At 35.5% G+C, this 13181-nt stretch overlaps 2 protein-coding genes across 5 annotated transcripts; both read right to left on the bottom strand.

Moving 5' to 3' along the window:
* Positions 1-193: 193 nt before the first annotated feature.
* On the bottom strand, positions 194-9886 carry LOC139103944 (uncharacterized protein KIAA0513-like). Of its 4 annotated transcripts, none has more exons than XM_070659121.1 (10): positions 9257-9886; positions 6283-6557; positions 4868-5151; positions 4608-4649; positions 2858-2959; positions 2545-2705; positions 2227-2413; positions 1859-2081; positions 1647-1741; positions 194-1554 (listed from the first exon to the last, which is right to left on the bottom strand). In XM_070659121.1, the coding sequence occupies exons 1-10, from the start codon at positions 9263-9265 to the stop codon at positions 1490-1492; spliced, it is 1443 nt and encodes a 480-aa protein (XP_070515222.1). In that variant the 5' UTR covers positions 9266-9886; the 3' UTR covers positions 194-1489. The 4 variants fall into 4 exon arrangements, with proteins under 4 accessions (XP_070515222.1, XP_070515223.1, XP_070515224.1 ...); XM_070659122.1 differs by having other exon boundaries at positions 9506-9883; XM_070659123.1 differs by lacking the exon at positions 4608-4649 and having other exon boundaries at positions 9257-9882.
* Positions 9887-10000: 114 nt separating this feature from the next.
* On the bottom strand, positions 10001-12710 carry LOC139103939 (maltase 1-like). Its single transcript, XM_070659110.1, has 8 exons — positions 12531-12710; positions 12136-12323; positions 11733-12002; positions 11385-11627; positions 11079-11261; positions 10709-10964; positions 10279-10618; positions 10001-10186 (listed from the first exon to the last, which is right to left on the bottom strand). The coding sequence occupies exons 1-8, from the start codon at positions 12685-12687 to the stop codon at positions 10120-10122; spliced, it is 1704 nt and encodes a 567-aa protein (XP_070515211.1). The 5' UTR covers positions 12688-12710; the 3' UTR covers positions 10001-10119.
* Between the last annotated feature and the right edge of the window lie 471 nt (positions 12711-13181).

Genomic DNA, 13181 nt, shown 5'->3' with positions numbered 1-13181 from the left:
AATTAAAATTAAATTAAAATTTTTATTTGTATAACTAGTATTAATAAAACTGAATTAATACGCTGTATTACGAAGTGGAACGTTGCTGTCTTAAGAAAATTTACTTAACAGCCCGCTTTCGAAAACAGAACGGTACATACCCTGCTTTTTTTCCTTAAAAAAATGAGGAATTGCTTTTAATAAATATACTCACTTGTTATTTTTACGTGATTAAATTATTTTATTAAATATTTATTAAGATTGCAAAGATCACATGTTACTCTATTTAAAATAACATAGACTTTGTTCTTTCTTAAACGCATATCTGTAGTGATAAACGTTTACTTTTTACTTTATATTTTTTTCTCCCTCCACCTTTCTGTAACTCTTACATATTTTAAACATTCTTTCTCCGTTTATTACGCCGGCATAGAGGAAGATTGTTTCTTGGAACTTAACTGATCACACATTCTTTCATTTGACTCATTTGGTCGCGAATGTAATAACTTAACAATATGAATATAATCGATATTGAAATGTATATCTAAATTATGTTTAAAGAAACGAGAGGTGCTGATGTACCAAGTAAAATACGTACTCACCGTCAGGAATGGCGTTCGTGGTGCTGCGACGGCGGCTGGCGTACGTGATGTGCGTCGAACCTCACACGAAGCGCGCGCGCGTAGATGTTCAGCGTAGCACCGGTTACAGGGGACTGAGAGGGAACGCAGCCTCCTACACCTCCCCGCACTCAACGACCGAGAGGGAAAAGTCACGTACGCCAGCCGCCGTCACCGCAGCAAATACCATATCTGCTTTTAAGCTATAGTTCGTTGCCAACAATTATTAAATGTAAAACAACTTTCTTTAAGAAAGAATAAACGGTAGATATAACGCGCGCTTTATAGTATCCTTTATAGTTAGTCTATGTTAAATTGCTCTTCTTTAAGAACATTTCCCTTTTCACTTATTTCCAATGTAATAAATTACACTCAAATCAATAGTATCAATTCAACTGTCAATAATACAGTTTATTTTTCATATTATTGTCATTTTAATTATTAACTTTATTATAACAATAGAATTTTTAATATTTTAAATTGTTAAAAAACTTTAGAACTCAAAATTATTCCAATTAGCAATTTTTTAATTCTTATTTTTCTTAATGTTTGTTAACGTTGAAAAGTTAATTTCTTTTAACGCAGTTTTATAAAAATTTTATATATTAGAAACGTAAAATTTAATATACTTTTACAATTTAAGGCGCGAATCTGTGCAGTGTTAACGTCTTAGAAATTGACGTGTCTAGCGTTGAATACCGTAAAAAATCTACCGTTGCTTATATCAACGATATTAACAAGATTGTTTTTATCATTAACTCTTCTACCTTATCGGTGATCGAAAATAATTCAATTTTTTCAGAATTTTGAAGAAACATTTCATAATGTTTTTCTAAATTCATTTTCAAGATCTTATTCAAATTCTGTATTATTTCTTTGTTCAAACTAAACTACCGCCATGGCTCGGTTTCGTCAAACATTCGATCTATGTTATCTTTCAGCATTTTTTCTTGCTCTGAAAAATTAAAATAAAATTAATATTTTTATTATATAAAGCTTAGAAAACTCTAACAAGAAGTGTTATATTATTTCAATATCAATAATTACCTTTTGTTAAATTTGCGATAATACATTGTTTCCGGAGGAATTCTGTGCATAAAGCTCGCGACAGACCAAAGGCATGCATGTTACAAGTAAAAGTCCTAAAAAGAAAAATAAAAAATTAGTATCATGATTAAAATAAAAAGAATATGTAGTATAATGATGAAATGTGAAATTTGCTTAATCAATTATGAATCTATATAATTACGTATATTTACCCTAACTGTCCGAAAACGATATTCGCTTGAAACTTTCTGTCTTCAGCGGCAATACTTTCCTGATCTAAGGATTTTGGTCGAGGCGGCACCGGCCTTGACGCTCGTTCACATTGTACTGCATCAAAGAAAGCAGCCGTCCAAAATCTCATGGATGTCCATATTGGTTGAACACGTAAATGCGTGTACAAATATTCTCGATAGGGCTCTAATCCAGGAACTTCCACTAAAATTACAAAATTTGTATTAATATTAATTATTATTACTTATAAATTATTACTACAGTTATCGTCTTAAAGTTAAGAAATTAATAATTACCGTTTTCCTGGATATATTTTTTATAAAGTTTTTTTTTTTTTTTTTTTTATTACCTTCATGATAAAAAGTGAAGCACATATTCATAAGACTTTTAGCGGGTGCAAAATCGTCTGCTTCGTGACATTCAAATAGCGCGACTGCAAAATGCTGGGCTAAAGAATAAAACGAAGCTTCAGTAACACACGCACGTGCTCTTCTTGCGTTCACCACCCTGGAGAACCATATTCTACCCGATTCTGTCTGTAATAATATTACTGTATCAAAATGAAGTATTAAAGCAATTTTTATATCTATTTTGCGATTTGTCTAATTCTCCCATCTATTTTATCTCAAAGAATATAACATTGCAATTAAAATTGTTTGATAAATACCAAAACCATCTGTCCAAAGTTAGCCTTTTGTTCTTGATCAATAGTATTAGGCGCGTCGAATAGTAAAGGTACGAAAGCTTTCATAAAGTCCGCAGCAGCTTCCTCCGATTGACTATCAGCCGATAAACTCGAAGCCCAAGACTGGACGGAACACGAAGATCCTGAAAATATAATTACATCAGCCACACAAACAATTTTTATACCTCTGTTTGCAATATTATTATTCGTACACTTTTATTTAAACGAAATTTAATTAACAAATTACTTAAATTGTTTCTCAAATAAGTATTTAAATAGAAATGTTAATTATTACCTGATCTTTGCCACATTCTGCGACCATCCATGTTAGAATCTAAACTAGTACTGGGTCCATACCCGTCTTGATCACTTGTAGAATCACTGCTGCAAGGCATGTCTAGAATAAAAAGAAAAAACACCTTGTGCCAAATATATATTTGATTATACAGTCGTCAACACTGTAATTAATATGTCAAGCAATGGTGCGTCACGGCCGACACCTAAACTTGCAGTCAGATCTAATCTAATGATTTATCGAACAAAAATAAATGACACACAGTTTGACTAAACTACGCGACTAAAGTGTTGATCACTCTTACATAATTGCATTCCTGTTATGTTAATTCTGAGTTGATATCATTAAAATTACATTTGAATTAAAACAATATTTCTTTCACATTTATTTAAAGGATTCGTAATAAAAAGAAAAATAATTGTTAATCTCAATGCTAGCTCTTGTAATTATAATACGTATATTTTAGGCAAATAAATTATACTTCTATGCTGGGATCACTTGCCTATTATACAGCTACCATTCGTACCCCATCAATGAAATTACTACAATTAATTTGTTAATCCATTTACGTCAACGTCTAAATTTTTTTTGAATTTTTTATAATTTAAATAAAATGCTCCGAAGTACCGCGACGTATGCTCGCAAATGACCACGCTTATTATATGTATATGACATTGGTAATTACATATTTACATTCGCGATATTATTTAATTGTCTACACATCCTTGCAACGTATCAGTTAATGTTGCGGAAATAACTGAGGCAGTAAACGATAAGTTAAGACTATTTATCGTGAGACTGTTACCGCACTGGAATTTTTCCCACCCACGTAGAACGCTTCTTTATTCGAACTATGAATGCAATCGGGGTGCAATAGGCGATTTATGTGAAGAGTATGCACACATATAATATATAATACACAGGGACATCAACATTTGTACCATAAGGATGCAATGTCTGGCAAGAGAGGAGAAGTATATAACGACGTGTTCAAATATACGAGTGTCGTTGCATTGCACCTAACATATACGTCCAAGAAAAGTCATCACACTGAAATAATAAAATTAAAATGTTAATGTTTAAATCGTATTCTTTTCAGGATGTATTACAAACTAAAAATATAATGTATATTAATTTTATTTAATATAATTAGATCCCACACGATCAACGTTTCTACATTAAAGTAATAAGAAAATGCTTAATTGCATCGCTTACTTTTACCAATAAGAAAATGTTCTGTTATTTTAATTTCTTTTTTTTTGTTTTGCTTTTTAAAACCGCAAAAGAGAATCGATCAATCTATCCAGATTTCATTCATTTACGTAGCATTTTGAAGCATGACGGAAGGTTTAATTACGAAAATCAATACCCTCCAGGCCAGACCATACAGGACCATGAGGATACATCGCAATCGACCCACGAATATTCCAACACCGGGTTACGCGGACATATCGATTGCACTAGTATTTGCTAATCACATCTAGCTGAAGGAAAAGGGACAGAAACTCGGGCATGTGATAAGATGTACAATAACTTGTAAAATATCGAGACTTCCATCGCGTAATACAATATAAACTAAGCGTTAAAAATTCATTTTTTTTTCCTTTTTTAACACTTACGCATAATTCGGTTGCGCAAAAGTATCGATATTTTGAGATCAGAAGCATATCCCTACGTGTGATACACTGATAGGACACGCGGGTAAGATCACAGGGACAGTCCACAATTGACTGACTGTTATTACATTTACCTAAACGGAAAACAACCGTCTGATAGCGGGTCGGCGCTCTCGCTTCGTGAAAAGAAAGAAGAACACAATATATTATTTCCATCCGAGTTTCAATAGCTGCATGATGATGATAACCGCGAAGTGAAAGATAGAGAGATAGAGAGAGAGAGAAAGAGAGAGAGAGAGAGAAAATGATAACGACCGCCGTCAAAGACCAAGAGTCATTGACTTCGACTCGTTCGACGTTTCCCCGGGGATAATTAGAGGCGCGATTTAATTACCTGCTTTGTAATTTAATTTCTCGTAAGGATCTGGCCCGGTCGCTTTGATGTCCTGCTCCTGAATGGGCTCTATACTTGACTGGCTGTCGCGATCGGGACTTATATCTTCCTGCTCGGCCCGGCTCTCCTGCTTTCTGCTCGAGACCGACCTGGAGGATGCGATCTCCTCGTAAGTCATCCCAGGCGGATACTTTCGTCCTCTAGAAATATTGGCGCTCTCCTGCCGTTCCAATTTATGCCGTGCCATTGCCTCATAATCCTCGTACGATAATCCCGCGCCAAATCTGCGAAGGAAATAATGTGTAATAATCGCGGTCCCGTAACGTGAATATTCATGAACGGCAAACGTTACTAATACGTATATTATCATACGCGCTGGCAAGGGTAAACTCACGCCTCTGTGATATGTACGAGCGCGTTAATAGCTTGCTAATAATTGCCGCATATAATTAAAATTTAGATTGTAAGATAATCACGGGTGTATATACATTACTGTGTACTTGGTAGCGAACGCTTATGTGGAAAATTGTGTCGACGTCGTCGACGTCGGCTCGGGAACGGACAATCATTTTTTTTCTACTCCTGTGTTATTCTACTTATCGTTTCGAGCTGCGAAAAAGTGCCTCGAAAAATGTAAGGTTACGTAGGCGGACCGCGCGAAGCATCTAGTATGATATACGCCACAACCAGCACTGTCGATTCGCTTCACTCGCTACTCTCGTTACCTACTTCAACGGGGTTCCGCCATTAACCGGCGCGCGAGGAGAACTGCACCTCGCCCGTCTTCTCCGTCGCCGCTGGTCGCGGTCGAGGTTGTCATTCCGTTTCGAACAAATAATTTTCGAGTCACTTGAAGGTAAAGTACGCGGGGAACATTGAATCTGATACCTGGGGTTCGACATATCGCGGCCCCATCTCATTCCCCGCTTGATGCAAGCTTCTCATTCGTTCCACCAACGAGCTAGTATTGACCGAAGGATCAAGATGGACCTCGCTCGCTGTTACACCGCAGCCAATTTCTCGTCTCTAGATCAGGATCGACTCGAATAAAGACCCGGCGGACGTAAGTATAACGCTACGAATATCGAGAATGCAAATTCACACACAACAGACGATCGTTCGTCGCGCTTCTTAATTTTAACCTTAAATAAATCACCGCGATAATCCACCGTCATTTTCTCGGTCGTTTGTCTCTCGAGTGATAGCGTTATAATGATTAGCGATAGCGATTATAAAATAAAAGCAGTGTAATATAATATCAAATAATTTTAGGTGCTTCAAGATGATCCAGAATACTGCCATAAAAGCGAGGAAGCAAAGAAGAAAGGAAGGAAGGAAAAGTGGCAAATAACCTAACCTAATCTAACTGGAAAATACAATAATAAGGTATTTGGGATAACAAAATCTTTGCTTACTTCGGAAGTCTGAGTTTCCGCCGCCCTAATTGCTCCTCTGGCTTAATAACCTGCGGCGGTGCTTGTGGCGATGATGACGGGGAAGAAGGGGTCGTAGTCAATTCGCTTTCCTCTAAGCTACTGCTAAGAGCGGATCCTATTCTATTCCCTAAGCCCTGAAGGTACTCTCCGCTTCCTCCCAGAGCGGAACGCACAGACCTAAGAGCACCTCTGGTGCGTCCAATTAACGAGGCTCCTCCATTGGACGGCAAAGCTGTTGTAACGTCTACCATATCCTGAAACATGCATGTAATTAGCAATCAACGAGTAGAATGGAATATATAATAATTAATTTAATAATTATAATTTCGTAGCAATTGATAGCACAAAGCAATCCATCCCACTTAATCAAGTTCTTGTTGAATTTGAAAAATTGTTAATTGATATCTGAATTCGTAATAACATTATAAATAACATAAAAAAAAATATATATATATATATATAATTTAATAATTAAAATTTTCCATATAACACTGAGATAACAAATATTCGATGCCCAGCGTATTTGGCAATTTAAATAAATATTTGTCGTACATACATTGGCAATTTTAATTAAAACAAGTGTTTCGGGTGACGCAAACAAATTAAGACCGAGATAATAACATGAAGTGGATTAATATGTGGCCGAATTAATTAATATTTAAATGGTTTTTAAAGATTTATACTTTCCAGTAGAAAAAAAAAATTTTTTATGAAAAAAATATAATAAACAACAAAATATTAAGATAAAGAATATACTTTTATAACTTTTCTAATGCGTGCTAAATAATTCACGTTTTTTAATTAGTTATTAATAACGTGTAATAAGAATGACTTTATTTTAGACGTCACGTAGTAACAAGAAAATCGAATAATCGTATCTTATTCGACAGGTTTCGTTTGAATGGTTGATAATAAAAGGATTTCGAATTTGTTCAAGTAATTCCCAGATTCCGATTACACACATTCCGATGCTTCAGTAAAAGCAATTGGCAAAACTCGCGATCTACCGTCGTCGGCTTTGTAGGTTCAATACCTACGAAACGAACAAGGCTGAAAGTAATCTCAGATAAGAGACGCAAGTTTCATTTTCGATGTATATAGGCCACTGCGACTACCCACTCGTCTGTACACACTCGTACACCGTGCGTATAACGATAAAGGTGAATTGTAACAAAAAAAGGGAGTCGCGGAAGAAAGATATGTCAACTGGAAGTGATATTATAATTTTGAGGTCAACCTAAGGCTTTATGTTTGAAATCATTACTTATCGAAAAAGTAACTCGAACACGCGTACACAAAAAACAAAAAAAAAACAAAATTTACATTGCGCATAATTTATTATAACAAATTAATGATTGATGGTGTACAGCTTTGGATAGTGTTATATGAAAAATTTTCGTCATTAGTTACCCGCGTTGTGTAATAATTATTAGTGGTTCTTTGTAAAATAATATCACTTGTATTTATTATAAATTATGTAAATCTAACTTATTACGCCGCGCATTTCACATATGGGAATAATATTATCGGCAAAAATATGCTTATCGATTAATACGTCAGCGACGAAATCGGAATAAATCTAAATTGCATTTAACGCCAATTCATCCGATCGTACATTATCACGTTATATCACATGCGATCTTTTGCATTCGTGTATAACATCAAAAGAAGAACCGGGCGACGTGGAAAAGGGCAATCCATTTATATCGTGCTCTACTTCTTTTTTTTGCTGACAAAGTGGCTGCGATACGATTTATTTATTCTGAAAAACCTGCACGAAAAATGGTATATCGAGAGTTTAAAAAAAAGAAAAAAAAATACATCTTACTTTGTAACTAACTGAATGGAAAAAAAGCACCCGCAGTATAGATTGTACAAAAATATAGCTGCAAAAACTGGACGTGGACGGTCGTCTGTTATTATTGACTAAATACGTTAGACCGAACACTTATAATTGGCTTACCAGACATTGTGGTGACCACAAAAGATATAAAATCAACGCGGATATCCTTTCTAGCATGGCTATCCTTTGTTAAGAGTACGTGAATTTTTAATAAAGCCCAATTTAATTTGCTTCAGCACATATATATTACATATATTATGCAGAAATTTTAATTTTAACACAATTCGTTATTATATTAATAACATTCATGCAGGATGTATGTACAATAGTACAACATTATCTAACGGGCACTTTACGCAATAGAAATTTACTTTACATATTTATTGAAACATGTTGAAATAATAAAATAGTTTGTAGGGCGAAAAAAAAAAAAATAAAATAAAGGGAAACAAAATGACTTTTTTTACAACGTCTAAAGATAGATCATTGATTGCGTCTACATGTCTGCGGAAAGTTTCGACGCCGCGGGAATTTCTAATTAATGTGGACGATGACAGCACGTGCTTGTATTTCACAGTGAAACACAACTGCAATGCAGCGTTATCTATATCATGCAGTTTTGCGCTATGCGGGACATATTTTAGTATTACATTTGCAAGAAAAAGAAAATAGAGAAAGAGAGAGAATATATATATATATATATTTACGTTGATAAAAAAAAATTGGCACATGTCGAATATATGCGAATATCGAAAAGAATAAGAGCGATATTAATTCAAAGTAAGAAAATATAATTCGTAATATGGAAAGCGGCAAACGCGTCATGCCAAGACTGAATGATATAATTGCACTCGAGCAGGGTGATTATTCCAACAAGCAAATGGCACATCATTAACACAAAATATAATCTAATATATTTAACATGCGAAATTAACAGCGTAAACTTCTGTATAATAATTATACTTGTTGCAGCGTAAGCTAAAAATTGTAAATGCTTCTATTAAAGGACTGATAAAATGTAATTTTTTTTTTCGAAAAAATAATTCTTTTTCCGCAATTAAAAAAAAGTGCCAAGTGCAAAACAATAAGAGACACATAACGATTACTTACAAATGACATAAGCGCAACTGTCAAAACAAACGACACTTTATCGATACTTATAAATTACGTTTTATCGATCAAAGTTAAATGCATCCTGACAGTGGACTTGAAATTTATAGACCCTCGTTTGAGAAAGCGCACTAAACGATAAACAAAACTGAGCAGAAAACTGTCAACGTGAGCCTACGTAAAATTGTTGAAGCATATTGCGAGTTACGATGAGTCGAAATTCGGTATATCGTCCGGTTATTTAATTACCAGGGCAAAAATGAAGCAAGGGATCAAAGATGATCACTGTCACCTCCGCCGAATGTTCGCACAAACACGTGCGGCACCGTTCTTGACATACTACTGTGGACTTGGCACTATCGTGAGCTCTTGCTAGCTACCTCGGGGGCCTGTTGGCACGTAACGTTACATTACTCCACCAGTATACGATCGGATTAATAAAGGCGCATGCGTTTATCGCGATCAATACAACGTCTCGATTTACCGGCACGTTGATTAACTCGAGTTACGGAAAATTTCGCTCCCACGTTATACATTGGCAGTCGATACCATGCCAGCTAGCAATAAATTATTTAACAGAACTAACGTAATATTATTATACACTTAATTAAAGAAATAATTATTATTATAATTAAAATCGAATGCGATTTAATAAAGTGTACGCTTTATGGAAAGACTTTTAACCCGCGATTAAGTTACCCCTCATTAGTTTTCTTTCTTTATATAGAGAAATTTTAAATCTAGTTGATTTAAAATCTAGTTTATTACATTTATTTCCTTTTACTGCAAGTAGGACTACAATTCACAAGTGCATAAAAAAGAAATTAACATTTCTAAAAAAGATAGGTATACTTTAGAAACATTCATACAGTTGTGTACACTACGGCAGCATTCTCTGGTAGATATATCTTGCTCACGTCTTCTAGTTTCCTGCATGCGAAAAGAAATCAATTGATGTTATTAATCTTTCTCGTAATTATCATAAAAAGAAAAGAAACTAGGCAAAACAAAATAAATTATACCCGGCTTTCACTTTGGAACCCATACTGGAGATCTTGACGATCATTTTCGAGGGAAGACCTTCTTGCGACAAATTGACAATCTTAGGCCTGTCCTCGTCGAAATTGATTAAAAGTAGAACGATGCGGCAACCGTTGCTTCGAATTATACCCAAAACGGTGTCGTCGTTCGTAATGAGAGATTTAAAGCTTCCCTCTGTAAGGGCCGGATCGGTATGATGCATCTTGGCTAAAGTTTGATAAATCTTATAATGCGACTTTTTGGCCGCCTTCTGCCTCGCGAGATTCAACGAGAGATAGTTGTCGTTCACCGGCAGCCACGTCGAGTCAGCCGTGCTGAAACCTGCCGTGATGAAAAATTAAATTAAATACCAAGACTCACGATATATTACACGTTTGTCCAACGCTTTGAGGACGCGATATTGTTCTTTACCAGCGTTCTTCGTCGCGTCCCATTGGAACGGCGTGCGTTCAGGATCACGAGATACTTTCTGATATTGCGCTTCGCCCGCGTTACACGCCTGAGGATCCACCGTGTCCTGCCAGGATATATCCCTTTTATCTAACATGCCGATTTCGTCACCGTTGTATGCCACTGCCAACCCCGGCAAGACCATGGACAGCATGACCATGTGGTCCGATCTGTCCGGGAAACGAGAGCCGACCCGCGGATTATCGTGATTTCCCAGCTAGATAAAAATCAACATCAAGGCTTACCTTCCGATTCGAAAACGCGACCGAGTTTTATTCACGTGTGACACGTTTAACGAAATACAATTTGTTAAGATACTACGAATACATACCACCCAGTTAGCGATTTTACCGCTTGGCATTGAATTCATCCAGCGATCTATTTTCTGTTTAAAATCTAAAGCGGATGACTGCGAGTTCAACTCTATAATAATATCGAAGTTAAAAGGCAGGACGTCATAATCGTAATATTCCATAGTGTGCGTGAAATTAGTGTACGCCTCCATCACCAGTATCTGAATCGGAAAAGATACATCTTACGTTATGCACAAAAAAAAATGCAACAAAAATGATTATTTTAGCAAAAAAAAAAAAAAAAAAAAAAAAAAACGAAAAAGAAGAACAGAAAATTAATTTACCTTTTGATCTTGATTATATATGTAAGAATACAAGTCCATGAAACTCCTCCACGTTGAAAACAGCTGATAAGTCTCGATTAAATCCGTCGTATAATTATGAGTCAAGTACAAATAATCTCGCGGCGTTAAACCCTGCTGATAACTTCTGGGCTCGTCCCGATATTCGGAATCTTCGTACATAAACGGAGCGGAATCAACGCGGAAACCATCTATACCCAAGTCCAGCCAGAACTTCAGGACATTCTATAAAAGAAAAAAAAAAATCAAACAGATTTAATCGAAGAGATGATCAAACCTTTAACCGCGAGCAAAAATAGTTAAAAAAAACAATCTCTCGATTCAACTTACTATCATTTCCGATCTCACATCGGGGTTACGGTAATTCAAATCGGGCTGTCTGTACTCAAACGCATGATAATACCATTGATTATATCTCTTAACGTACGTCCAGGCTGAGTCGCTGAATACGCTGATCCAATTATTAGGTGGCGTTACGCCGTCTTTATTTTTGCCGTCCGCCCACACAAAGTAGTTCTTATACTTTTCATTTCCATTAAGAGCCTCTTGAAACCACTGATGTTTGTCGGATGTATGATTTGGCACAAGATCGAGGATCACCTGTAAAAAAAAAAAGTATTATATACAATGTTAAAACAATGCGGAATAATATTTTTTAAATCTGCTTAAATTAATTTTTGTTTTATTTAAATTAAAAAATAAAATCTGTAGAATATTGGACGGGTCGTCGCACTTTTAAACCAAGCTGCTTGGCTCGTGCCACGAGAGCTTTGAAGTCCGACAATGAGCCGAAAACTGGATCGACGTCGATGAAATTTGATATGTCGTATCCAAAATCGACCATGGGACTTGTGTATATGGGCGACAACCAGATCGCATTAATGCCAGTTTCCACAAAATATTCCAGCTTCGAAGTTATTCCTAAAAATAAAAGAATGCCGTTACAAATATTGTTCGTACAGGATTTAAATTAAAGTTCTCAGATAATAATAATTTTCCTGGTTAACTGCGTAAAGTTATTGTTCAATAATTAATTGAGTAAGACTTGCAACGTTATATTAATAAAGCAAGTAATTATTTTTTAATAACTAGGCATGGGAACGTGAGACAAAATTGATATAAGCTCACCCTTCAAATCGCCCACTCCGTCAGCGTTCGAATCGTACAAGCTTCGCGGATAAATCTGATAGAAAACAGTATTATTCCACCATTGCTTGTTCTGAATCCTGGCGAAGCAACAGCTTGCGAGGAGTAAAAGAGCACCCAAGTGCGTTAGCCACGACATGATGTTCGCTTGTGCTAGTCAAATCCCAAAATTGGTTATATATAGCAGTGGTACAAAGGATCTCTATCGCTCCAGTTTCTAATTATGCTTAAAATTACCTTATTCTAATTTTGTATTGAAAATAATACAAAATAAAAAATGGAAGCTATGGTTATTATATGTATGGAATTTTTTTCTATCGCGATAATTCCGTCGTGAAAAATGATCGACGTTCCCCTGACAAATATCAAAACTAATGATCGCTCTAATTATGATGTAACTTGCGCTTGTTAGATTCTCAAAATTGTTTACGCGTTAGTAGGGAAAAAAAAAAAGAATTGACGTTGTTCCAATTAACGATTAACAGAGGTCAACAAAGATTGCGCTATCTCAAGAGTATGAATAATAAATTGAAATAAAAACTATTACGTGCTTGTTGCGCGGAATTTTTCTACTTTGACAGAAAGACAAATGTCTAATACTTTTTTGACAAATTGCAAAATTAATGAATAAAA

This window comes from Cardiocondyla obscurior, linkage group LG07 (genome assembly GCF_019399895.1).
Source record: "Cardiocondyla obscurior isolate alpha-2009 linkage group LG07, Cobs3.1, whole genome shotgun sequence".
Taxonomy (NCBI): Eukaryota; Metazoa; Arthropoda; class Insecta; order Hymenoptera; family Formicidae; genus Cardiocondyla; species Cardiocondyla obscurior.
This window is presented reverse-complemented; position numbering and strand designations above follow the sequence as displayed.